Genomic DNA, 26581 nt, shown 5'->3' on the forward strand with positions numbered 1-26581 from the left:
CTCCCATGAGCCGAGCCACTTGTTAATAGTTGGCGAGCGCGGTTGAAATCTCCAGCCTTACATGCGGTCGCAATTTCAGAATCGGCTGGCACAATGTTGCGGACATGCATTGTTGGGTACAGGGACAAGTCCTGCAAAGACATTTGCAGTTGGACAGAGTATATCCTGCCAAGGAGTGACACATGTATTCTAGCTCGATAACTGATACCTTCGTCTTTGTTGGGTATTGTGACTACCTGGGCAGAGATACCCAATCTATTGAATCTTGCGGTCCGAGATACTGGCTTGTTAGGATTATTACCTATGACTTGGGCTGACCGATATGACATCTGTTGAAGTTCATTGAGCTGAACTTGAATGACCGCATGCGGGTAACGGGGGCTGGGTTTGTCGACTACGGCCATGTTGATAACTTTTTCGCCCATGATTTGACCCTTTTCGATTCTGTCCATGGTATATTGCTGCTGAAAAAGAAGTCGGCAGACCGTTTCGCTGACTCGTCTTGGTTCAAGAAGCACCGTTAACAAATGTCGGTCCATTCTCTGCCCCTACACAGGGTAGAAGGGTAGGGCTTACAATTGCTCCATAGATATAATCCCTTGTAAGGTGCTCTCCGCAGATTGCAGTCGCTCCTTTAGCCGTGCAAGAACCTTCTTGTCTTTGATAGCCCACCTCACTTTGCTCCTCCAAGTGTGTGGCTCAGAGCGAAGGGGGAAAGCGGACTCAATGTCGGAGAGTAGGCCACGGGCAGTCGACATGGCCCTGGCGAAGGAAGACTCATCTATGCCCAGGGGGCTGGTCTCAGCGGCTGGGTCAAAATCACTAAGCCCCTTAGTCGATTTACGAGGCGGTGTGTAGTTCCATGAGCTTCGGGATTCCAATGCTGCGATTTCCTCCTTCAACAGCAGTGCATGGTTCCGAGCGATGTCTAGCTCCTCGTCCGCAAGTTTGTAGTCCTGCCTGAACTGAGATATGGCACTACTCAGCTTCACGACGGCATCCGCAACGTTGGCCACGCTCGCTACAGCCGAAAGAGGTTCCATGGCCAGTGTCCGAATTGGAAGAGGAGTGGCGGTGGTTGATAGTTGCTTGCATTTCGGTCGAACTCCACTTTCGCAGACAGGATTCCTTCTGTAACCTGACTAACGTAGAATAATGTACTGAGACAACTGAGACGTGGGTTGCTAGGCGGATTCAGCTGCTGCTCGCTGCGGATATTGGCATGTAGCACCCTGAACGTAGGGTGCGGGGGTGCCCCTAGAACCAACAGAGAAGAAGAAAAAAAAATAAGAAAGCAAGCGCGGAAGTCGGATGGGAAAGTAGAAGGTAGAAGGGTAGAGAAGCAGAGAGCGCCAGCCGTGGGAAGTGGCGGCGATTCGAATAACCACTGCTGCCACACGCAACTCAGGGGCATGATGATTGATGTGGAAGAGACTCATCTTTATTGTTAATTATTGTAATATGAGAGCACTGGGCAGCAGCTAGCATGGGGCGGTATCGAATACGCAGTCATGGAGATAGCCAGGTGTGGTCGGCTGCAGCCGTGATTCGACCAGCACGATGCAGGAAATCGGCGGTGCCAACTCCTGTCCAGAAATAAAAGACCTGGAATGCTTACACCTCTGCGCTTGCTACAGTACTTTGTCTTCGGCTTGTTATTGAAATTCGATCTAGGAGCACGCTAAGGTGTGATTCTCACGCATGTGTCCCGCCTCGCGTGGGGCCCCAGCGAGTCGCCCCAGCCATTGGCTCGCTGAGGCGGTCAGAGTCAAATGTGTCGCCCACAGCACCCACTTACCGTAAGCGTTCGCAAGGCAGGGGTGGAGATGGGGGAGAATGGTTCCAAATGGGGCAGAATGCCAAGGTAAAGTGTGGGTCTGAAAATTACGGAAATTTCCATTCGGAAAGTCCTGAATGGGACTAGTAGGACGTTGTTATAGGTGTTACTAGATGATAGAACAATAGAACCTAGTCTCGGTGCCTAGACTACCTACATCTTTCCAAAAATTTGGTTTTCAGTGGGTCGCTATGTTCTAGTCGATCTCGGAGAGCTTGTAATAATATACTATCAATGTTACGTCGGTAAGTTCTGGGTAGGTTAGTGGCGCATGATCCCGAGAAGCTTAAATGAGTTAGAGTTAAACAGTAGTTACAATACGCTTATCTGATGAATTCAAATTCTGGCCTGGCCTGGAACTCTCCATCTTTCCCAAGTGTTGATGTGTGGCGGATAGCCGAACCGTGATATCTTTTTCGACTGTCGAGGATTTCCAATGTTTATGCAAGATGGCTTTCTGGGGACTTCTAGGGCTTTAGAAAGGATCGAAGCTATATGGGTGATTCATACGTCTAACCTGTATCTAATATTCCGGGGTCTGTAGGCTAGAATATTATGGTTGGGCTAGTCGTACTACCTAGTAGTCGAGATAGCTATCCTATCAACAGACAAGTTGTTTAAATATTAGACCGGTCTTCCCTGTTACGGCAATAGCAATTAACATACCTTCCCTCGCTAATAATTATATCACCATCTTCGCGGAAGAAGATGCTAATATATAATAGACGATGGTGCACCTTCTAGTACTAAAGGAAAGAGCATCCACCTTCCCCTTTTGATGTGTATCCATGAAGCCTAACATATTCCTGACGTTATCTCGTCGGGTTATTCTAGAAAGGATGTAACTGCATCACCTATTGTGAGAAGAGGAGGTCCTCGATGCCGGTGAAGCCGGGCTGCAAAGAAATGTCAATCACTTTCACCAGGGCCGCAAGACAAACGATCACACCAAAGAGGGGATTAAAAAGTAGTTAGTAATTATCTTTGCCCTCAAACGCCAGACACCCATCAAGTTGCAAGTCCACGTTTAAATTGACGTTGCATTCACGAGATGGTATCGTTGCCCTGTCTTGACTCGACAACGATGTGGCCACAACTCGAGTAAAGGACGAGTACATCTAGTTGGGACTCCAAAGCACAGAAACATTTCCTCCATCACTTACTGTGAAATTGTTTGCAAGGAGAACAAGGCATTTATACCGCGAGAATTACTACGCTAATCTACACACGCGTTCGATCTATAGGCAGCTCCTGCTAACCTCGATATTCGTGGAGCTCTCTATACCAGAGTTAGGTTATTAGTACTACAAGACTATTTAGTGACAGTCCGTCCTTATCCATCTTAGCGGACAGTAGTTTTAGTTTACCTACGCTGTATGTCTTATATAATCCACCAGAGAGAGATTAGAATTTCCTCCATGAAGAGTTATAGCTATGATACCTCTTTTATCGTTATTAATACCTCTTTGAGGAATTTGTGCCCGCGATAAAAAAACTATCCCCACCTTGAAGTTTCCCCGAAATCCGTCGACAATTACAACAGTAGGCTTTAACGTGATTCAACTTTCCTTCCACGTGCCGTAAACTCTATAAACGTCTTAAAGGTTTAAATACCGGGAGGATTCACTACATTCGGGTGGAATAAGAGGAATCTGACGGAAATAATTAAAGACCAGGCCTCCCGAAGATGGAGCATTATTAAGAGGCACTAATTTGTCAAAGACGCGAGGTGCACGCCGGTAGTCTCCCTTGGTTGTCGGGAGAACGAACGTAAGTAAGATTGCTAAGTTTTTATAGTCATCGAAATCCACGATACAGGTAAAAATATTGTCTTGAGATTAGTCTTGAGATCAGTCTTGAGATTAGTCTGAGATTTTAGCTATTATTGGCGGCTCGATCCTTACTCTTGTTCATTATGAGGGTCGTTGGGCTAGCTCGGGACGAGGTGAGAGGGGAGGCTAGATGATGGGAGATCGCTAGTGGACGCTCCCAGCGCGTACTCGTAATTCATCTACCATCGCTCCCTTAACGTAATTCCCGGTTGACCTGCGCACCCCAAAATACATAGTAAATGCGATAAATTTATAAATTCATGTCTCAACAACCATATTTTATGTTTACTTAAATATTAGGATATATGATTTTCTTAGCCTGTGAAATAACATATTTGGGTCCTAAGCAATTTAAATGATTATTTCGATTGGTTACCATAAAATACGGCGTAATTTTGACAGACGGGATATAAATATATATATTTCAATAAATACTTTAACTAATTTCCTTATACTTCTCTAGTAGGTTAGAAATACTATCTAGATTATATCCTTTCAATGTCTTATGATTAATAGATACGGTTGTTGAGAGGTAAAGTGGTAATTTATCGCATTTACTATGTGTTTTGGGGTGCGCAGGTCAACCGGGAATTACGTTATGCCAGCCGCTTACTAATCTCTCACTTGATCAAAATCTACAAAGGCACGTTTAATAGCATAGCTTCACCTCACTAGGCGAAGAATATTCAGGTACGCCTGATGCCGCCTGAAACATGCCGGAATAAAGCGGTGAGTCGCCCAGCACCGAACAGTGGGCGCTAGGTAAGCCCAGCTATACTTTTGGCTGTTGCATGTTTTTGTGTTTTGTCCTTTTGCTTTGCACAAGAGAGGGCTCAGAAGACCTTCGCTTTTGATTACCCTAGATATATATTCGCGTCTATTAGATGTATTGGATTAATCCTTAACGATCTTGCCGTAATGCCAATATCCGTACAAGTAAATATTATCCCCGATGGCGAGACTTGTCTACTTGATCCATGATATATTCAGTCAATCCTCCATTGGTCTGCGTATATTATTCCGTTCCTAAAGATATTTGATGTAAAAAATTGAAAGAAACGGCGTCTGGTAGAGCGAGAGAGTTGAAAGCGGAAGGATGAGAGATTTCCAACGCACTGTTGTACCTTTGCATCCTCTTGAATGAGATGAGCGAATATTGTATTTGTGGCAATACAGTCGAGTGTTCTCAGTCATCCTGCTTTGGTGCTCAATCTCGGGCTTCTTTGTGTTCTTTTGGGCCGTGGACAAAGGGACAAGTGTTGTAAATTAGGCGATTGAGTTGACATTGAAATATAGAATAGCCTAGAGATCTGAGATTAGAGCAGCGAAAAAAGGGCGGAGGAATAATAACTAGAGGGAAAGGGGCAAACGAGGCGATTTTCCACCTTATTCATAGATATCACGAGGCCATGTAGCGCTAGAAACCGTTAACCGAAACGGGAGCGGGAGAACGGAGCGATGCTCGACCGTTTGCTACCGAAGGATTTGGGGAAGAGAGGGGGAACATGACTCGGTCTACGGAGCGGTCGCCGATCCTATTCCCTGTCGCTTCTCCCTGGATCTGGCAAATGGAAGCGATTGATAATGACAAGAGATCTATCGATCGGGTGTTGTGGAAAGTAAAGTGGGTAAGACCTCGACTTCGGTACTCGGAATACTCGGACAACCCGTGTACTTCGAGATTTCTTCAATCAACCACTTTTATCTGATTATTCTGATGATTCTGGTAGTTACATTTCTTCCCAATTCTACTAGCTCATGCACCATTTTGGCTTGTTTTGATAATTTGTTCAAATGTAGTTGTAAGAGCTAGATCTTCACTAATAGTATACAGAGGCAAATACTAAGTACTCGGCAACGCAGGAGTAGCCCTAAACAGGAGGAAATTGAAGCTCCCTTTGACTTCAGCTATCGGATCCACGGCCCGATCATGCAGACTTTCACCATCGATGCCCAGAGTGCACAGATGTTAGCTTACTTTGAGCCCAAAAGGCTTAAGTTAGCTTGGTCCCATGCTTCCATTCCGAGTCCGGGGAAGGGCAATTAATCTCCACCAGGGAACGCCAAGCTCTCCAGGGATTGGGCATTCGCCCTGTCAACGCGTGGCCCCCTCGCTAATACATAATAGTATGTACTATGGGCTGACTTCGGTTGGAGAGTCGGCTTCTCGTTCGACTGTTTTTTCTTTTTTCGCCAAGTGCTGATCCGTGGCATTTCTGGGCACCCCGCGGGGGAAGGCCGCACCCCACACCTCCCCAGCCATTCACAGCCTGTTCCTCGGCGCCAACGCTAACGCTCTTTTGCGGAGGACTCCACGCCGTTTCCGATGGGGATGCTTACCCGCTTTCTGGGCCCTACGAAGACCGATGAAGCCCGGTTTGCCGGGGTCGAGGCTAGGTGATGGGAAACGAGCCTTGGCAAAACGCGCGAAGGATTGCCTCACGCGAGACACAAAACAGAGCCGTTTCCCACCGTCTGGGGACGATGCGACAGAGTAGTGGCACATCAGTCGGGGAACAGCAGTCGGCCCAACAACGCTCATCATGACCAAAGAAGAGACTGGAGTCACCGAGGTGGCCCATATCCCCGTCGTCGCGGAGGGAACGGGCAAGACGGCTGAGAATGCGGGTGCAAAGCAGAAGGAGGTGTACAATGTACGTTGGGGAACTGCCTCGAGTGATTGACGAGGTAACATACTGACTGGGACCAGGCCGAGCTCTATGCTGCGATCCAGGAGTCCAACATTCAGCGCTGGTCACGATCTTCTATGCACCTGTACTGTACGTTGCCTCTCTAGCGACCACGCGCCAGAAAAAAAACCCTGCTAATCTGGACAGACTGCGTTTTCGTTGCTTTCTGCTGTGCCTGCGCCAATGGATACGATGGCTCGCTTATCGGTTCCATCACGGTGATGCCGCACTTCAAGGAAACCATGCACAGTCAGAACTCTGGCTGGCAGGTCTCGGTCGTCTCCTCGCTCTACAGTGTGCAAGTCTCTCCCTCTCCGCCATCCCACATGTACAGGGCTAACCCAGATTAGTGGCTCAATTATCACCACTCCCTTCGCCGCCCTCGTCAGCGATCGCTGGGGTCGTAAAGCCGGCATGGTCGCCGGCTCGATCGGTATTATCCTCGGATCCATCATCGCCTCAAGCTCTTTCAGCTTGGCCCAGGTGACGGTCGGCCGTCTGGTACTTGGCTCCGGTATCCAATTCATGACCGTTTCCGCGCCCGCATACTCGATGGAAATTGCGCCCCCGCAATGGCGTGGTCGATGCACCGGGTTCTACAACTGTGGCTGGTTCGGAGGTTCGATCCCCGCGGCCCTGGTGTGCTTCGGGTGCCAATACATCAACAACAACTGGTCGTGGCGAATTCCGTTCATCTGCCAGTGCTTTGCTTGCTTCATCGTTCTGGCCTCCGTTTGGTTCATCCCCGAGTCCCCTCGATGGCTGTTCGCGCACGGCCGCCAGGAAGAGGCTATCGCCTTCCTCGTCAAGTATCACGGCAACGGAAACACGAGCTCCCGCCTGGTGCAGCTGGAGATTGAGGAAATCCAGGAGAGCATTCGACAGGAGGAGCAAGACAAGGAGATTGCATGGTGGGATTTCCGCTGCTTGTTCGACACGCACGAGGGTCGCTGGCGCTCCTCCCAGGTGCTCATGATGGGTGTCTTTGGCCAGTTCTCCGGTAACGGACTGGGATACTTCAACGCAGAGATCTTTGACGAGCTGGGTATCAAGTCCACCGCTCAGCAGCTCGGCTACAACGTTCTCAACTCCGTCCTGTCGGCTATTGGTGCAGGTACAGCCGTAACTCTGACCGATCGGATGCCGCGTCGTAAAGTCCTGGTCTACGGTACATTCACGTGCGCGTTGGTCCTGGCAATCAACGGCGCTTGCAACCACGTCTTCGGTCAGGACGAGAACAACAAGTCGGCCGCCAACGCTGCCCTGGCCTTCTACTTCCTCTTCAACGTCGTGAACTCGTTCTCCTACACCCCGCTACAGGGTGTGGTGCCTGTCGAGGCGCTCGACACCAAGCGTCGCGCCAAGGGTCTGGCTTTCTACGGCTTCCTGACCGGCTGCCTGGGCTTCATCAACACCTTCTGTACCCCTATTGCCAACTCGACCATTGGCCTCAACTACATTTGGGTCTTTGTTGGCTGGGATTGCGTTGAAGCCGTGCTGTGGTACTTCTTCTGGTATGTCTTTTATCTTGGTTGCTTCATGGTCATAATCAGGATATCTGCTAACTTCTCTCTTCAGTGTCGAAGCACAGGGCCGTACTCTCGAGGAGCTCGAGTGGGTGTACAAACAGCCCCACCCCGTCAAGGCCTCGCAGCATGTCGACCGCATCGTCCAGCAGGCCGACGGTACCGTCACGGAGAAGATTGTCGAGCACGAGTAGACGGGCGGGGTGCAGGTGTTTTAGCTATGGCGGAGGTTGGGTGTGATTGTGATGTATGGGGTATATTGGGTATATTTTGGATCAGAAAATCATCTCTTAATCTCCAACGCACAACTATCTACTGTACGGTGGACATAATACAATGGTGATTCTTTGATACCTTAAGTTACTATATCTAGGCTTACTGTAGACTCAATTTCGGTGGTGCGTAATCTAATCTGCTGGCTCCCGTTTTGGGACGGGATCTACTCGAGCTGTCATGCTCTCTCCTGCTTGGGGGCCCTTGCTGAACGGTCGGGAGAGGTCTGAGAACAAGATGTTTGTTGCTATTTTTGAGATAAATGCCATTAAACATAAAGAATTTCTCACTAGATTTAGGCTAGTATACAGATTAAGGATCATGCTCATGGCACTACAAGAGACCTTCCCGACACTACAATGCTAAGCCTAATTAGAGCGCACCTTACGAGTACAAAATAGTACAGCGATACTAGGGGCATTCGCGAGCAGCGCTTATGTTACATAGGTAGTTACATGGTGAAGTTTCATAAGATTAACGACCCCGGCTAACGGTCTAAATCATCTTATTAAATATACTTTAAAAGATAAATAGAGAGCTATTGTAATAGCTCTCTAAAAGGAGGTTTGAAAAGACGTCCCGAAAGATCTTTAGAAACACAGGAGATTAACGCATATCTCTCATTGCAAAGTTTTCAACTTTCACTATACATAGATATAGGATGTAGCATGTTCTACTTACCCCTGGCCATCTCTCTCTGGCCATCTCTCTATACCCACCGCCCTTCGCCATCGCAAGAATAAGACCTCGAATCCCCCTCATGAAAAAGGGTCTCATGCGAAAGGGTCTTATATGATATATTTCAATCCATTGAATAATCACCATTAAATTTCGCCTCTACCAATAGTTTTCAATGTCGCGGAGGTCATAGTTCTCCGGGGCGAGAGTAACACACGTAGCTAGTTGTTGAGCAAGGCTATAGCGTGGGATGTCAGCCAATGTAAATTGAACCCCAGAAGCGTATTCAGGACGTTCTCATGAGAGTTCTCATAAGAGGCATTGTGATTTTGAACTTACTAGGCATATTTCCTCGCATTGGCCCGATCCGCACTCCTAATTTGCCGACTCTTGACTTCGCACCATTTTCTCCAGGCTTACATGGTGCCCAACAGGACAAAAGAGCCTCCCAAAAACCCAGAAATGGCTTGCCAAAAACTGTCGGGCAGTCCGGTTTTATTCAGAGGGGGATTTTGGGGGCATGCAGGCGAAGGGGGGTAGCCGACGGTGCGCGAGCAAAAGTATGGGCCGACACGACAATGGTGATGATCGTGGTCACTGAAATGATGTTCAGCGCCATTTTGAAGATGTTCTTGAGAGGAAGAAGTGAGACGGCTCTGTAGGAAACCCCCATCCTGTTTACCTAGTACGTTCGTGCCTACCGCATCTGGACTATGTACGTCGGCACTACGTCTGTAGCTTCCTCATAACTTCTGGTTTAGAGTTTTGAAGCTCAATTGCAACGAGGAAGAACAATCCATGGTCGTCTCCGGGTCTAATTTACCGCTACTGTAGACTACGCGCTGCTGAGACATGATCCCGTGATCGATCCGACAATTGTTTGAATTGGGGAGCAATGCTATAATTACAAGAGAGTCAGATGTTGTTGGAAAATACACCTGGTTGTAGCAGAAGCTTTATTTTGCTTGGCCTCATGACGATTTCGGAGATTTACCGAACAGAGAAATATTTAAGAAAAGATGGTATTAAAAACTCAATCTAGTCACATAGAAGCAAGTCATACACTAGAAGCATGCATATCCACGTGGAACACCATGCCAAGGGGTTCCGAAAAAAGAAACAAGATACCGAGACGAGGTCGGTGAGATAGAAAAGTGGGTAGAATTCCTAGATATGTTCAACCAGCGTGACATAGTACCTAGGTGTGATCGTTGGAAAAGATGACCATGTCATTCACGCAAGGGGCCATGCGATGAAGGCGCGGACCAATCTAATCACGTGAACACATACCAATACGCTCTCCAGTAGGCGACACATAGAACGTGAGTGTATTAGGTGAGTTTATAGCTGGCATTAGTGGATGTCAATACTGGCAACAACTTTTTCAATTCCCGAATCGAACTATTCTCTGGTATTAGGTTGAATATAGAAGAAGGTTCCTGGTGACCGGCAGAAAGCTCAAGTACCTAACGGGCGGTGAGATCAGTGAGGTAGACGATAAGCGCTAACTAATTAACTAACTAGTTAGTTAGTTACTCAAAACTAATTTAGTAACTAAGGCAGAAAGTCCGGCAGAATTCACAAGACCGACAGAAGAGAAAAGAGAAGAGAGAAGACAAGATAAAAGACAAGATAAAAGACAAGATAAAAGACAAGGAAGGGGATAGTTAAATCGGTACTATAGTCATAGCGTCACCCTGGCCTAAAGAAGAAGGCATCAGGACAAAGGTGGCTTTGGAAGCGGTCGATAAACTGGCTAATTATGGCTTTTGAGCAACTAGCGTTTATCGTCCGCGCCAGACCAGGCACCGGCGCCTATGCCTAACTCTTCCATAGTTGCGCTGAAGAGGGAGAGAAGATAGGTCGCAGTGTAAATACAAGCTGCAGCGCATTGCTTCTCGAACCCGTGGACTTCAGAGCTCCGGCTACAGGCTGGTCGGGGTGTACCTCCGGGCGCTTACTATTGCAAAGTCGAAGGAACATCGGTCGATAAAGGAGGACCCGAATCAGCAGAAAACTAACTTGATCAATACCACATTGACGCCGACAAAGAAAAATGCACGAAACGCTCTCCAAGTGCATTTTGCTGTAGTTGGTGCATTGTTCTTGGTCTGAAAATGTTGGAAGACGCCGTGAACCATCGAAAAAGCCCCGGTAAATTGTCCTCAAGTTTTTTCAGTTTCGAGTCCAAATGGGCAATCATTTGGATGATCTCATAGGCCTGATCTCTATCTTTTTCGTATTTGTTGTCTTGATAGATCCCGAAATGTACATATATTTCCGCGAGGAGCTCGTTGAGGATTCCATTTAGCTTTAACGTGTGTACGAAGGACGAGGTAGATGCAGTCGTGTTCGATGATCTGGAAATGGTTTGTCCTCGTATAGAGAGGTCCTCGTCATCCACTTCGAGCGGCACAGGAACGATGTGCCTGTGTGACGACTGAGAGTCATGCTTAGACTTCTAACACCCCAAATCGATCAGCAACTGTTGCTCACGCAAGCAGAAGTAGCACTCGCGTATCTAGAAGCACACATTGGTGCCAGACTCGTCGTCTGGTTTCTATTTCAAGGCTCGATCCCATCTTATTTGTCAATAGAAATGTGTAGGTCAAGTTTTGGGCAATCCGACAAGCTAACCCCATAATGTTCCCGCATTGGTTAGGCATATTGGTGCTCTTTAAGTACCATGCCCTGAGGAGGAGGGTCTGTACTAAGGCCAGACTCGGTGTCTCGGTGGTATCCACGCGGGGTAATTAGCTAAAACTGCCAAAAGAAGGTCTTGATATCGGTCGCCTGCCAAGTGCATCATTGAAGTGTAATTCAAGCGCGAACATGATGTTTAGCGCTAAGTACAACACTCGTGGGGAGTAATTGACACCACCTAACCCAATATCCATTGTGGATTCTGAGATCCCAGCGTCGGATGTTTGAAGTCGCTGATAGGCATTCTGAACAGAGTGCCAATCAATAAATGGGTAGAGCCCGTAAATTCGCTGTTGATAAAGGCCAAGCAGTTGATCCGTAATCTCCGCGGTGGCAGAGAATACCCATCCGGTTTGTCTACATCAGAAAGTAGGACGGTAAACGTTTCTTTCTGCCCGAGGCGTCGGGGGGATCTCAGTCTGTCTTACGGCAGTATACCCATCATACGAGAAAAAGATCCGTGCACCTGACCAAAGAAATAATGTAGCAGATTCACTAGAGACCCCGCCACGGTCATTCACAGCCTAACAATTGTGCAGAACTCCCGTTCTCATTGCACTGACTGGGCTGTTTTCCTCTTTCTCGAAATCGTTCACGGCCTCTTATTCTTCGATTATTCCCGGAATCCATGTCCACTCTGCCTGCAACCGCGACGTATATTGCTCGACTAGTTTAGTAGATTCTCGTTCTCCGTTCCATAAAGAGAAGAGTTTCCTTATTTTAGTACTCTATATTCTATTCGTCGGGTATAGCTCCACTGATTCCTTAATATTTTAACTTCTAGTGGTAGAGCTATAAACCGATGGAACCCGACGGGGATAAGTTTTAATACCCTATGTCTACCTACCTTTAGCTATTTAAAGCACATCATGATCTATCGTCCACAGTGGCCTCCACTGTACCTGATCCAAAAAAAAGCGCCGGTGGTAAGAGGCCACAAAAATTTTTCCAGGCTGCCATAGGCAGGAGCTACGTCAGGTTGTTAGAGGTCCATAGTGCTACGACGGGTAAGCAACGAGGTGTAACTCTCTCTGGCTTACGCGTTGACCATATATGGTTTCAGCACATATTGCATACCGTGATAACTCGCGGGCGCGAAATTGCCAAAGAACAGGACGAGAGCTTTCAGGGAGAATTCGCGGGATTTTTGGAGGGGGTGGAATGCGGTTAGGACAGTGAGTCCGGCTCCCACGGACTATAACCCCGTAAGTGAAGGTTCGATACTACTTAAATCTACCCGTAGGGTATTCCCCCCACTCTGCGCGAACAAGCTTCAGGCTTGTCTGGCATTAGGTACCTGGGCGCGGCTAGAAAGGACTAGGTCAGCCGATATCGTCATTAATGGGTATCATTTGACAGTGCTACGCGCATCAGATCCATAGGTAATACCCAAGAAATCACTACCTATCAGCGGGTACATGATTCTATTCTGATAACAGAGATGAGGATAACCTTGAGATTTAGAGATGTAGTATTAAACTAGCTAGGTGAATGCTATGGACCTGACAAAGATGATCCGCGCCATCAAATGTCCTCCTTTTCATCGTCTTCTGCTACTGATCCATTCCCGTCACCGAGGGGACATCACCTTCCCCTTAATCAGACATATCTTGAACAAGTAGCCAATCATCATTAGCGAAATCTGTGTCAGGGTGATCATCTGTTGGAAGATCCAAGATCACCGCGGCGTATTCCTTCGTGGTTGCCACGGGAATGGGCCATGACCATTTCGCAAGGATATTTAGCATGTCATAAAGCTTGCTTCTGTCGACAACATCAATGTATGGCGTGCCCTCGGGCGGTTCTACGGCATATTCATTGAAATCCACCATGCGGCTGAACTGAACATGGAGTTGCCCATCAGAATATCCAGCTAGGACCCCCGAGTGCCCGTAGCAATCGAGCGTGATAATCATTGTCTGCATCAGGTATGAGCGCTAAGGCACCATAGATTTTCATGAATAAGTAGCTGGCTTACCAAAAACATATCATCTCGACGTGGTCGTTCCTCGTGGATTGATAGGTTCGCTTGCCACATACAATCCAACATAATACATGAAAGGGCTGCGACTTCATCTCTTGAGGAGCGCGAATCATCGCCACATGTACGGACACTAGCTATAGCCCACCTATAAGTCTGCTTGTCTGGTGCATACCAAGTCTGTTTCGGCGTAGAGTCCGTAGGCCAGAGGGTACCATTCTCAAAGCTTCGAACCTTTCCCATATATAAGAGTCGTCGCCAGCATTCCACGCCCTTTCATAGTTCTCACTAAAGAAGGCTGAAGTCAGGAGACTTTCGCCTGTCTGCGGACAAAGGTAAAAACTTACTGATCTTCAATCCAGCCGTAGATATTTATCTCGTCGCGACCCCTAAATTGAGAGACGAGGTCGTAGTTTTTCTCGAACGAAAAGTTCTGCAAATCGAGCTCCAAGCAGTGCGGGAAAATATCAACACCACTGATATTCCTGCTCCAGCCACATACTTTCAAGCTGACTATTGCCTCCTCAGCACCTGAAAAAATATCCGGGTAGAAATCATCTTCATCCAAAACCTCGGGAAGATCAGTCTTTGGAAGGAAGCAAGGAATAGGTGAGGGTGAAACGTCGCCAGTCTCGATATCTAGATGATGAAACTGGATCCGAAGGTCTGATAGTTCCTCATCAGAGATGACTGGATTGTAGTCAGGTGATGAGAAATCCAACGATTCCGGGTCCGAAGTAACAGGACGTAGGGGTAGAGAATATCCCACATCTCATAACCGACAATCTCAGGACGCCCCTGACCAGTGGCAATGTATAAGAAATGACCCAGGTCATATAAATCGGTGTCCATGTTGACGATAAGGGTTATGTTGTATCAGAGTGTACTGGAAGGACACGAAGAATAGGTAACGAGGCTGTTGGGTAAGTAGAAAACCCCCAATCGACGTGAGAACGGTAGTAAAAGAATTGGTGGCCCCTTGAAGAGGAAATTTCATCCAGATTCTACGTCAGAATAGTATACCAATCCTAATTCGAACATCCATGCTGCCAAATTCGGCAAAGTAGGTGGTGGTACACCTAGGAATCTAATGATCCACGGTCCCGTATCAACCTTGACCCCTGGGCACCCGATTCAGTGACGTCATCTGACTCAAGTGCTCTTCCGCAGTGGAAAGGCGTAGTATCGTCTGAGGACTGCTATACTTGTTTAGTATCCGAACTTCAGAAAAGATGCAGTAGTACAAAAGCTCCAGTTTTGGGTTCAGAAAGATTGCACCGCTGCTCTTAAGCAGACTACCGTACCGGTATAGTAGTTTAGACCACCGTGCATAGTTCTTCGTAGTCCTAGCACGAGTAGATGAGCCTCATCATCAATCCTAGTACGGGAAGCACGCATGATTTATTATTAATAGGTATATTACAAGGGGTATATAGATAACGAGGGGATTTAAGAGGTTCATCATACTACACTAGTATTCCCTCAAAGGATCCCGCTATTCGACCGTGATAAAAGATATAGTAAGGAGAGGATTCATCTATGGAACACACTGCAGTAATTGATCTTGGTAGACAATCTCGATGATTTTTTCTCTTTGTTCTTAAGTGGCGTCCCGTCAACTAGTCTGGCTCTATCAGCGAAGAGAAGCCCAGTGAGGTATGTAGAAAATACAAACACTACGAGAACCATAAGTTTGGGTACTAGGGGATAATTGGATCATTTAGGTAGATGTTCATGTACATATTATCTGGATTTCTGATTATAGTGTGTTCACAATGCGCAAGATTTGTCGGTCGGCTCTTCGTTGAAGCATCGTATACCAAAATTTGTCCGTCCTCCCGAAGCCCTCCTTTCGAGCAGCCTCAATTTGGACAGACACTCTCTTAGAGTTTATTCGGCAGTCCGTTTGCCGTCCCTTTCAATGACGGACTGAGACTTTTGAACATTATAACATGTACTGGATCTTGGCCGGCTTCGCTGACTTTCACGTTGTGGCCGCTCCCGCTCTCTTAGCATTATGTCGCAATCAGTATATCCTCCAGACACAGTTTTGTCTTGATATCTAGTCCTGCCGTTGTGCGGTTGGATGACTATGACTGTGACTGTGCGCCTTTCTCTCCGGTGGAATCCTTTCCATTGCCCAAGATTTTATCTTTTCGAAGTTCCGGCAGGTATGTTTCTCTTTGAACAAGGGGAATGGAACCTGATATTCCTCATTCCACTCATAACCAAGTGGGGTCAAGTCGGCCGAGCACTGGATACCTTGGCGAAGATAGTCGATACAATGATCTAATCCGACAGTCAATATCAGCACTCAGCTACATGAGCTGGGGTAATCATAGGGGGGCTCTACCAATATGTAACCGAAAGAAATATGGATGCTCCACTCCTGGCTCATAGTAATCTGAGTCTAGAGCCCGGCGAATCGCATTCTGTTTATTGAATAAGTTTGCTGCAACATGATCTTGGGAAATTGATACATACCAGACAGTGCAATGAATGGTACAGATCAAGGCTGTAAAAAAAAAAAAAAAAAAAAAAAACATAAGCACAAGTCCTCTAGTTTTGGAAAACATTGACCAGCGCCACTAACCTGACTCTGTATTTATCATTTTCTTCGCCTTTCATTGTCCATCTCACATCTTCCGACTCTTTCACGGGAAGATCGAGGTCGAGGGCTGTGAAGATTATCAGTATATTCATGCAGGACGATACCCCGAAAGCAGTGTCTTACCCAGCATCAGCTCGTCCCACGCTGCGTCGATCTCAGGCGTCGGAGGCCCGACATACTGTGGCTGTCCCGTGGCTATGATGCGGTGCAGCTTGCCTGTTTCGTTGAGCTCTAATCCACCGGTAAATTGTACCTGGTGCAGTTGAATTTGTGATTTCAGCGCATCTGGTGGCTTTCAGGTTAGCTTCTGTCCGATGCGAAAAAGCTCTAGAGTCACCGGCGGCGGTCATACCTAAGTCTGTTGAGAATCCATGCTCATATGTCGCGATTCTGGTGGATCGGATGTAGAGGAAAAAAGAAAGTGATGCAAATATCACGGTGGAGATAACCCAGACCCAATCAAGTAGTTGGCGCTTTAGGCTTCGCGCGTCCGGCACAACCTCGGGCGTGGTGTACTCGTTGGGGAGAAAGGGTTTACCCTCTTCTGCATCCTCCATTGTGCGAAAGGCCTTGAGGGTAAGAAATTTGAACAGAGTCGTGGTTTTGCTGGGTAGGTCCCACGAGTGTTGGCTTGTTGAAATGTTAGAAAGTCATCTTAGGTGTAAGTGTTAAACTGCAGTAGACTAATTGCGGGGGATAAATCTCAGGTTTATGTAAGGTAATCTAGGTCATTCGAGCAGTGAAACTGGACGCTATCTGGCTTCTGATGAGCAAAATTGATTTTTTACAAGGTAAGATGTCGTGTATACTCACTGGGCTGTCCTCGTGTATCAGTTACAGTACGCGGACTATATCCACATCGTGTGCTCATTGCCACACGGATACGGTTCTGTTTAATTGTCTCCATTCCGTCCAGATTTCTTCACAGTGTATGGTTTAAGTCTAGGAATACGCCATTGCGTATGGTACGGCGGCATACTGTAATGGTGGCTGTAGCTTATCTCTTTGCTTTTTTCCCAGCGCCAGCGGGATTCCGCCCCCACTGTGAACCCGTTGCTTGCCTTGAAGCTAAAAGGCCCAAAAAGAGTACATGCATTAGTCGATGTAACATCGCACTCCTGACCCCGCGTGGAGCTCTTTCGTCAGGAAGCGGGTCTAGCAGATTTGCAGCAAGGGCTTATCTCTTGGGACGGATACTCTAGTACTTTAGTAGCGATTGGCTTGTGCACGTAATGGGACATACTAGAGCCTCGGCTTCAATAAATCACAAGTTTTAACGTTATACCGGCGTGCTCAAGCGTATGTGGCATTATAAGCTAAGAAGACAGTCGTTTAATCGTTAATCAATACAATTCAGTTATGTTTGCATTTCCAATAGTTGAAATCAGTCTTAATGTCTTGGGTGCAGCGGCTCATCACCCGCAAGCCACTGAATCCTCCTGAGGTGCAGACCCAGCGCTGAGTGGTGTCGAGCTCTGGCTCTGGTGCGCCATTGGAGATTTTTATGACAAAAAAATTTCAGCAGGTTGCCACCATAAGCACTAAAGGGATAAAGACGTTGTACAATATCTTAAACGTTATCACGTATTCCAGTCAATATGTCTAACCAACGATTGTTTTCATTGAATAACCCCGCACTCATACTGATGCAGACCGCCGTTGCCAAAAGCTCCTCCCTTCTGCAACTGTCAATCAGAGTCGGGCTGAGGAAATATTACCGATCCCGGAACGCGTGGCCAAGTATAGTTAGAAGGTGTTTGAACAGCCCCTTGCGTGATCCAGGCTTCGATCGAGTCAGAATTGCGACATTGATGCCATGTACTGAATTTGGGGTAAGGCGTCGGATAGTGCTCCAGCCACTGGAATGTGTAGAGCCCAACATCACCCTGGCAAACAACAAATTGCCGCAATAGTTCAATGCAGTGGTCTATTAAGTGAGGAAAGTTAGCAGATGCGACTATACTGAAAGACAATCAGACTAAAATCAGGATAAGATAAATTTGTCATACCCAAATGCAGGCGCACCACATGCGGCAGATCTGTGAATCCGTGTGACTGGTTGTAGTACTCGGGATACGTTGCCTTTCTGAGGAAGTTGAGGCAATGGAGCTCGTGAGTGTACATGTCCGATGCCATGTATCCACCTCCTAGATCGTCAGGCAATCTCACATCATCCACTGAGCCACCAATGTGTATCAATTCATCATGAGATATACCCCGCACCCGAACTAAGCGAAGGTCAGATAAGTAACATGGTAACATAGTTTCGCGCATAGCTACCTTGGTCCACAGCTGCCCAGGCATCGTCGACCTCGGGTCGTGGAGTCCCACCGAATGGCGTAGGATTACCAACGGTACTGTTGAACCGAACGAGCTTGTATCCAGCATCAATTCTATCCAGTGCAGGGGCTGTAATTACTGTTAGTTTCCTTTGCTCTCAGAACGCAGTTCAGGTCTGGGTATAGGGAAATGCTACCCACAATAATAAGAATGGCGAACAAGGCATTTTCTGTCGAGGTTTAGGTCGATGAATTGTCCAGCAACAAAGCCTAGAATAATCAAAGCTAGACTAATGATTACATATGCCCAGCTGGGGAGTCTTCTGAGGGATGTGCCTGCAGGTATAACCTGGGAGAAGGGCTCTTCAGTCTCTCCTGCTTCGAGTGCTGGAGAGTCGATGTCAGAGGCTTCATCGGAGATTTTCCGATACTTGGAAGCAGCCATTGGGGGATAAACTGCTCAGTGCGTACAACCAGCTGGGTAATGGTTCATTAGAGTCCTGAGAGGCTTCACAATCGCAGGAAACTCCTGGGGCTGGCATAGGTATTCATCATATGAGAAATCATCGGCAATCATCGGCTTTAATTTACAAATTGTGATGGTCAGTAGTCGTATCAGTGACAGCTAAAACAAATCAGGAAAATGGGGGTTATGCTGAAGCGGCGGGGGCCAAATTACGTGGCAAGGGTCTTTCTAACACCGAGCGTTTTTATGCTTACAGTCACTTGAGTGGACCCGGAAATAAAATCCAGTATATAGATAAGACTTGAAGCCTCGGTATGCAGTGCTAAGTTTGACGATTGTTTTTTTAAGTGCTAGCGATAGCGTATGTTGTACTACATGAATAATAGGCGAGAAGATAGACTAGTTGCTAAGCTCAGGTGATAGTAGTGAGGTGACATCGGCCCACCCCAAACTATTAACCTTGGATGCTGCACACTAGCCAAATTGAACTTAGTGCGCACCCTGGACGCCTAAAACATCCTGTACAATATAGACTCACAAACTGGACGAATCGCAATTGGCAAAAGTTTTGTGTACCCTGTTATACATACGTTCTGTCTGGAAATTTCATCAGCATTGTTTCGTTCTGGAAAGGCGAAGATTACGGATTTTGAAGTATTGAGAGGATACCAGTGGTAATTACGGTAGGTATCTATCATATAAAGATAATCCCTTGCCCTTTTGCCTTGGCCTGCCGGCATAGATCTTCTATATGAACCTTACTATACAAACTTGACGAGACAATAGACCATTCCGTCCAAATTCGACATGAAGATCGCCCAGTGTATCGCTATCCTGGCCATGGCCTCTGCCAGCCTAGCGACCCCTACTCCCGCCAAGCGAGACGCTAATGTTGACATCGAGAGCTATCCTTGTGAGTTGAGAACCTGAGTCCACTGCATTCAGTTTGAAGAATATTTGACGGTGAGCTAATACTGTGCATAGATGACTTTGGATTCCTGTAAGTCTATCACTTCCGGTGAACCAGCTGATATGTTACTGACGGGATCGGGATCTCAGGGAGGAGAAGAGGGCGCCAGCCGAGGAGAAGCGTGCCGTTGATATTGAATCTTACCCCTGTATGATTCACAATATTCTGCTCTTTTCGTCATATGTCTCCATACTGACTTCTTTGGGAAACACAGATGACTTCGGCTTTTTGTACGCGCGATAACCCCAAATCTGCGAATTTGCGAGCGACAAGATTCTAACAAATGATCCTAGGAGCGAAGAGAAACGCGAGGCATCGGAGAAGAGGAACGTTGATATCGAGTCCTATCCTTGTAAGATATACGATCTATTGCTCAAGTTCATCCAATCTCTCCATACTGACCTCTCTGGGAAATACAGATGACTTTGGCTTCTTGTATGCGTGCAACCCTATAAATGAGACTGCGCAAGTGAAAAGATTCTAACAAATAATTCAGGAGCGAAGAGAAGCGTGAGGTACCGGAGAAGAGGAACGTTGACATTGAGTCCTACCCCTGTAAGATTTATAATCTAATGCTCAAGTTTATGAAGTTTTTCAATGCTGAATTATCCGGGAATTACAGATGATTTCGGCTTCTTGTGAGCACGATATATCCAGACTCGAGGATTCCCCGACGACACGGGTCTAACAAATGATTCTAGGAGCGAAGAGAAGCGCGACGCCTCGGAGAAGAGAAACGTTGATATTGAGTCTTATCCCTGTATGTATTCTTGGGTGCCCAATTGAACCAGTTTATGCTTGTGCTAACACATATTCCAGATGACTTTGGGTTCTTGTAAGTACAATGCCAATTCTCCCCGTCCTATGTGGAGGGTCTGACAGAGGGTAGGGCCGAGGAAGAGTAGACGGATCCCAAGAAGGCCAAGGAAACGAGGATATCGAGTGACCTAGTCATGTGGGACTATTTCATGGGAGGTTGCAGTAACAGGTAGGATAGCAATATGAGCAGCTTCCTTATTTGGTCCTGAGTATCCGTAGCAAGCCCAAAAGGATTCAAAAGTACCAATTGTAGCTGTCTAAACAACCTAATTAATCCACTCTGCCTCCAGGTATTTGCACTCGGCCCGACTCTGAACTATGTTGGCAGTAGCCCACCTCCTGCGTGGTAAAACCTGCGGGTACCGAGGCCTCGACGGACACTCAATTTGCTAAACCAAGCCAAATCCGGGCGTATTTAACCATATCACAATGGAGAGACTCTGTCGGCATTGCCTCTACAAGATCTACCGAGGTTCTGTCGTGTCATCTTACCCGACTTTTCAGGTCCAGTGGGGAACCCCTTGTATTGTACCCCTCGCCCCTGTAATAAATGGTAAGCGTCATACATACAGCCCAGGGTGTACATATACCAGCTCCCCCGCATAGCTGAGCTTCAAAATCCCAAAGTTTAGAGATCGCCCACCAAAGCCCCCATTGAGTACCACTGGACTCTAATCGAATAATGTTCATTGGCAACATCGTTGGCATACTCGTCGCAATATGCTGCAGTTACGGGTTTTACCTTTACTCCAGCAACATAGGTGATGTGGCACTCTGGTGGTCCAAAGAGGCAGTCTGCAAAATCCCAAGCTATAAGACTCAGATTGTGTCGGAAGACCCTTTGCTAGTCTATATCGATAACTTCATCAGTGAGGCAGAAGCGTCACAATTACTTGACATTGGGTTAGTCCCAATTCTCGTTCTCTCTGTATCCAATGCAGTGGTTGTGCGATATTGTCGAACGCAATTCGAACGCAATTGATAGCTAACGACAGCTACAATCCCCAGGAAAACCCAATATTCTCCTTCAAGATTATCAACTGGAGCGAGTGGTGAAGCGTATCGATCATCTCAGTCGGCAGGCCTGCCGCCGTCGGACCATTCGGTCTCGTGTGTGGGAAGCCGTGCACTCTCTCTGATGGCATCCCTGACGGAGCCCTCCGACGACTTCGGTATTCCTCAACTTGTGACGTATAAACCGGGTCAGCAGTATAAGCTCCATTATGACTGGTTTCAAGAGTCAATGCGGTATAAAGACGGCCGACTGTGCAATCGTGTTGCCAGTATCTTTGTATTCTTGGAAGCCGACTGCACCGGAGGAGAAACATATTTCCCGCGCGTTACATCCACGGCTTCGAGCTTGCTTGATGACGGCAAAGCCATTCAAAATGGCTCGTTTGAGGGGATTATGTTTAAACCAATTCCAGGGAATGCGCTGTTCTGGATCAATCTTCCAGACAATGGGAAGGGGGACGAGCGTGTTATACATGGAGGTCTACCGGTGCATACCGGAACTAAAAGTGGGATGAATATTTGGCCATTGAAGTGTGAGCTATAGAACTAGAGGTACTGTGTCTTTTGGATTTCAAGAAGACGGGTTATTATCTTTCAAATTTCAGCATGCGTAAGGTTGCCTTAAAATCGGAAATGGGGGGGGGTATCCAGAATATCGGAGGGCTATTATGTATTCCTCGAAAATAAAAGCAAGTCAGACCTTGCCCTTGTCGGCAGTAAGCAATAATAAGGTCATTTTCTGTAAACTTCGTAAGGGATACGAGGCTGTACTAGTGTACGTATTTGAATCGACGCCGGTGGGGCATGCACATTACAGTGCATTTGGCCTTCCAGGACCGCTCTTAAGCGGCCCTAAGGTATCTTCCGTCTTGCGAGATAACACCCCTTTACATAGTAGCCCAGTCCAACTGCCTCTCTTGCCGGCATGACTATTTCGAGAACAAGAGTACTTTTCTGGATTGTACTAGCTACTGTGTTCTGCACCATCGCAAATGCTCTGCCTCCTACGCATGTTATTCATGAGAAACGAGATCGTGTTTTGTCAGAATGGAGATCGGTTGGCCAACCGAAACCAGAATCGCTGTTGCTCGTCCGAATTGGACTAAAACAGAACAACCTGCACCGGGCGAATGAGTATTTACTGGACGTGTAAGCTGATGCAACCATAACTGTCTGTCCAAACCGACCAATCACACAGTGTCTAACAGGTAATAAAGGTCCCATCCTCAATCTTCAAACTATGGAAAGTACTGGTCTGCAGACCGGATTATTGATACATTTTCACCCTCCGACCATACCATCGCGCTGGCGAGGGCATGGCTAATCGAGTCCGGCATCAGCGATGCACGCATATCCTTGAATCGTAATAAAGGATGGCTAGAGCTTGTGGCCACGGCCAAAGAGGCGGAAGAATTGCTACACACTCAATATTTCCAGTATTGGAATGCGCAGACAGGCCAGTCTGTTCTTATCTGCGAACAGTATGTTGAGATCCCCCTTCAGTCCGTCTTGAACTTCCAAAGGCTAAGTAGACAAGGTATCATGTACCGCACGGCATCCAGGATCATATTGATTACATAGAACCAGGGATCAGACTCCCAGCATTCCAACAGCAGCAACCATTCCTTCACAAACGGGACAATATCCTGATCCACGGTGCTTCAGGGCAAATGCACCTTCCCGACTCAGATAACCCTGACGTGCTCACATCACTAGGTTGTGACAAGCTAATCACCCCGGACTGCATCAGAGCTATGTACAAGATTCCACTTGCCACCAAGTCTCATCCTCAAAACTCTTTGGGGATATTTCAGGAAGACAACTATTTCCATGCTGAAGATCTGGACTTATTTTTCGAAAACCAGACGACCAATATTCCACCGGGTACTCGGCCTCTAGAGGCCATGATTGCCAACGCCGATGGAGGTGGATCGCCATCAAAATTTGGTCTCGAGTCAGCATTAGACCTCCAAGTGGCGTATCCCATTGTTCACCCGCAAACAATCACAGTTTACCAGACAAATGATCACCTTGATGCTCAGGATTCATCTCGAGGTTTTCTTGACAGTTTTCTAAATGCGATTGATGGGGTAAGCTCCGGGTGGCTGAATCCTTCTTTTCTGCCTAGCTCTGATGATATTGCAGTCATACTGCACAGACTGTGCTTCAAAACATTGTGGTGATGGCAAAAGAGCCAATCCCAACCCTTCTTCTGAGTCTGACAGCCGGGTACTCTGCGGCATCTACAAACCAGCCAACGTCATTTCGATATCGTATGGAGGTCCCGAGCAGAACTTCCCAGTTCCGTATCAGAGACGACAGTGCAATGAGTACGTGATATGACTATAATCACACCATCGTCCTATTTGACTGCCGTTGACGACTCTGATACGAACCCAAAACAGGTACATGAAGCTCGGTCTTCAAGGGGTGTCAGTCCTATTTGCTTCGGGTGACAATGGTGTCGCAGGCCATGACGGCTGTCTAGGTCCAAGTCAGGACATATTCAGCCCAACTTTCCCAGCCAAGTCCGTTCCCACGCCTCATAACATGGTATTAATGAAAGTTAACATAACAACATCTAGCTGTCCGTACGTAACTTCCGTGGGAGGTACAAAGGTGCTACCAGAACATACGCCTTCCGAACCCGAAAGTGCTCTATACAACAGTGATGGAAAGAATATCCTATCATCCGGCGGTGGCTTTAGCAACGTGTTCCAAGCTCCATCTTATCAGGAAGCAGCTATCTCCAAGTAAGTCAATGTTTAACGTGTCAACTTATAATTCCCTGTGTGGAAAATTTACCAGGGTTCATTCTCAAGATACTTTGCCACTTCTAATCCAAACTATCCCTTCTATGAGGGAAATTGGACATCTGGAGGCGACTCTGGTCTGTATAATCGTCTTGGCCGGGGCTACCCCGACGTGGCTGCAGTTGCCGATAATATTGCGCTTTGGTATGAGGGTAAATTCGGTCACACAGGGGGAACTAGTGCGAGTGAGAAGTCCACAGTGACAAGAATTGCAAAAGAACCATCATAGAATAACTAACATGGGTTGTAGGTACGCCGATATTCGCGGCCATAATTAACCGCATTGTCGATGAGCGGCTGGCGATTGGGAAGGGTCCTCTCGGCTTCCTAAATCCGGTGCTCTATGACAATGAATGGGCTCTTAATGACATCGTGGACGGATCAAACCCAGGATGTGGAACCGAGGGATTCACGGCAGCTGTAGGGTACGTCATGTCAGTCCTAACTCGGTTGGATCCAACTAATACATGATCATTAGGTGGGATCCGGTGACAGGATTGGGGACACCAGACTACGAAAAGATGTCACAGTTGTTTCTTGACCTTCCATGATGTTCGTGTCGCTAGACCTCACGATTGAACCCGGCTCCACTCCACTCTTAAGACCGAAGAGAAACACTTATCCCCGCAGAAAGTATGCACCCCTCTCAGTCACATTCTCCCCCAGATCGTCGTTCTCACTCTGACTGCCAAAAGTGCCACGATTCCCTTGTCGACACTCGATGCTTCGAAGCACATTGCCCAAATCAAATATCCAGCCTAATCCCGCCACCACCTAAGCGAGCAGGCCATTCTGGTGCGTTTTCCTGATGATTCGTGAATAGATGTTCAAAGAGACTGTCGCTATGTCGACATCGGCGTCTCTGTATATTTTAGTTCAGAAAGATGTCGCCCATGAAATTGTAAGCTGAATTAGTGTTAGTGGCTCTAGCAATTCGTTTTGTGCCGTTTGGAGGAGATGAGACATTCGGAGGGCATTGTCTTAGGGGAAGTGGCTGGATCCTATCGTGTGCTACTTGGATATACTATAGGTGCCACGCTAAGTCCTCCATCAGCTCATCAGCGTCTGGTACTAGATATTTTAAGATCAACCTTATATTACATCGGTTCTTGTCGTTTAATGAAGTTGGTAAGAATATCCTCATTCTTAAAACTTATAAGGATATTCCCTAGCTTTAGATCTAATAGGTAGGTTAGAGCTCTAGATTCTAAAATCAGACAAAATAATAGCGATCACTACCTACCTGTGTGTACAACCTTATACTCTGAGTGGAGATAATTAAGGCCCACGAGGAGGAAGTAAATATAAGCCTTCGCAATCGGTAAAGGAAGCTTACGATTAATGAAGCGCCTCTGTAAAATCCAGAGAGGCTCCCTTATCGGTTTATACACCAGACATATGTGCTTACCCTTCGGACCAGTAACTTCAAAGTCATCCACACATGTTCGAATAATCGCACGGCCGCGATGCTCTGCATTTTGCTGCGTGATATAGCTTTCAATCTCCCTCTTACTTCTAATAACCCTGTTTCCGAGGTGGCATTATAAGCTTATAGTTAGAGTAGTATACGTTTGTTTCTAAAATGCCGAGGTAATCTTTAATCTCTAAGACTCTTAAGTATATCCTAAGCCTTATAATTTCGTCGATTGTTCTCTGAAAATTTTGAACCTTTCGGCCTCTGATTTTGTTTAGATATAAATTTAACTCTGTTTTTGCTCTGTATTTAGTGGAAGCTAACCTAAGTAATTCTATGATTGCACCTTAATATAACGCACGTTACTATTCTGCGCCGGAAAGGTAGCTATCTATTTTGTCTTTCGGGCATCCTATAGATATTTGCGTCGATGGGAAGAATAATTTATAAGGTAAGCTTTTCTATTTCGAGATTAATTCTGGCGATTCCTGGCTAAGAAAAATCATAGATGTAATCAAAGTCTTAATTTAGGCCCTATTGTTTCTCGGTATTGATTTAGAACACGCTGGTTTTTCCCTTGTGTAGCGCCTATACTGCGAATTTCTAAGACCGAGGCGAGTTCTTAAAGTGCATACTTTGACTAGGTGTTAATATTTTTGAGGTTGTTGCCTTTGA

General features: G+C 46.8%; 8 protein-coding genes across 8 annotated transcripts; 4 read left to right on the forward strand and 4 right to left on the reverse strand.

Moving 5' to 3' along the window:
• Nucleotides 1-572: 572 nt before the first annotated feature.
• On the reverse strand, nt 573-1043 carry N7496_000323 (ankyrin; the record flags this gene model as incomplete). Its single annotated transcript, XM_056693254.1, has 1 exon — nt 573-1043. One exon carries the CDS (start codon nt 1041-1043, stop codon nt 573-575), a length of 471 nt encoding a protein of 156 aa, XP_056559983.1.
• A 5169-nt stretch (nt 1044-6212) lies between these two features.
• On the forward strand, nt 6213-8079 carry N7496_000324 (uncharacterized protein; the record flags this gene model as incomplete). Its single annotated transcript, XM_056693255.1, has 5 exons — nt 6213-6323; nt 6380-6449; nt 6507-6653; nt 6694-7873; nt 7938-8079. 5 exons carry the CDS (start codon nt 6213-6215, stop codon nt 8077-8079), a joined length of 1650 nt encoding a protein of 549 aa, XP_056559984.1.
• Nucleotides 8080-13134: 5055 nt separating this feature from the next.
• N7496_000325 (uncharacterized protein) lies at nt 13135-14372 on the reverse strand (the record flags this gene model as incomplete). The annotated part of the gene is made up of 4 exons (XM_056693256.1): nt 13135-13476; nt 13736-13808; nt 13868-14210; nt 14300-14372. The coding sequence occupies 4 exons, from the start codon at nt 14370-14372 to the stop codon at nt 13135-13137; spliced, it is 831 nt and encodes a 276-aa protein (XP_056559985.1).
• Nucleotides 14373-15582: 1210 nt separating this feature from the next.
• N7496_000326 (uncharacterized protein) lies at nt 15583-16688 on the reverse strand (the record flags this gene model as incomplete). The annotated part of the gene is made up of 5 exons (XM_056693257.1): nt 15583-15774; nt 16005-16035; nt 16114-16198; nt 16255-16416; nt 16484-16688. 5 exons carry the CDS (start codon nt 16686-16688, stop codon nt 15583-15585), a joined length of 675 nt encoding a protein of 224 aa, XP_056559986.1.
• Nucleotides 16689-17750: 1062 nt separating this feature from the next.
• N7496_000327 (oxidase ustYa family protein) lies at nt 17751-18855 on the reverse strand (the record flags this gene model as incomplete). The annotated part of the gene is made up of 5 exons (XM_056693258.1): nt 17751-17810; nt 17850-18058; nt 18141-18359; nt 18412-18540; nt 18612-18855. The coding sequence occupies 5 exons, from the start codon at nt 18853-18855 to the stop codon at nt 17751-17753; spliced, it is 861 nt and encodes a 286-aa protein (XP_056559987.1).
• An 828-nt stretch (nt 18856-19683) lies between these two features.
• Nucleotides 19684-20751, forward strand: N7496_000328 (uncharacterized protein; the record flags this gene model as incomplete). Its single annotated transcript, XM_056693259.1, has 10 exons — nt 19684-19789; nt 19861-19876; nt 19936-20076; nt 20140-20198; nt 20266-20281; nt 20343-20401; nt 20469-20484; nt 20548-20606; nt 20666-20681; nt 20736-20751. 10 exons carry the CDS (start codon nt 19684-19686, stop codon nt 20749-20751), a joined length of 504 nt encoding a protein of 167 aa, XP_056559988.1.
• A 596-nt stretch (nt 20752-21347) lies between these two features.
• On the forward strand, nt 21348-22223 carry N7496_000329 (uncharacterized protein; the record flags this gene model as incomplete). Its single annotated transcript, XM_056693260.1, has 2 exons — nt 21348-21568; nt 21698-22223. The coding sequence occupies 2 exons, from the start codon at nt 21348-21350 to the stop codon at nt 22221-22223; spliced, it is 747 nt and encodes a 248-aa protein (XP_056559989.1).
• Nucleotides 22224-22604: 381 nt separating this feature from the next.
• N7496_000330 (S53 family peptidase) lies at nt 22605-25043 on the forward strand (the record flags this gene model as incomplete). The annotated part of the gene is made up of 8 exons (XM_056693261.1): nt 22605-22828; nt 22897-23160; nt 23217-23769; nt 23825-24009; nt 24085-24432; nt 24502-24677; nt 24743-24917; nt 24971-25043. The coding sequence occupies 8 exons, from the start codon at nt 22605-22607 to the stop codon at nt 25041-25043; spliced, it is 1998 nt and encodes a 665-aa protein (XP_056559990.1).
• Between the last annotated feature and the right edge of the window lie 1538 nt (nt 25044-26581).

The sequence above is a fragment of the Penicillium cataractarum genome, assembly GCF_028827025.1.
Source record: "Penicillium cataractarum strain IBT 29864 chromosome Unknown utg000001l, whole genome shotgun sequence".
In the NCBI taxonomy this organism is placed as follows: Eukaryota; Fungi; Ascomycota; class Eurotiomycetes; order Eurotiales; family Aspergillaceae; genus Penicillium; species Penicillium cataractarum.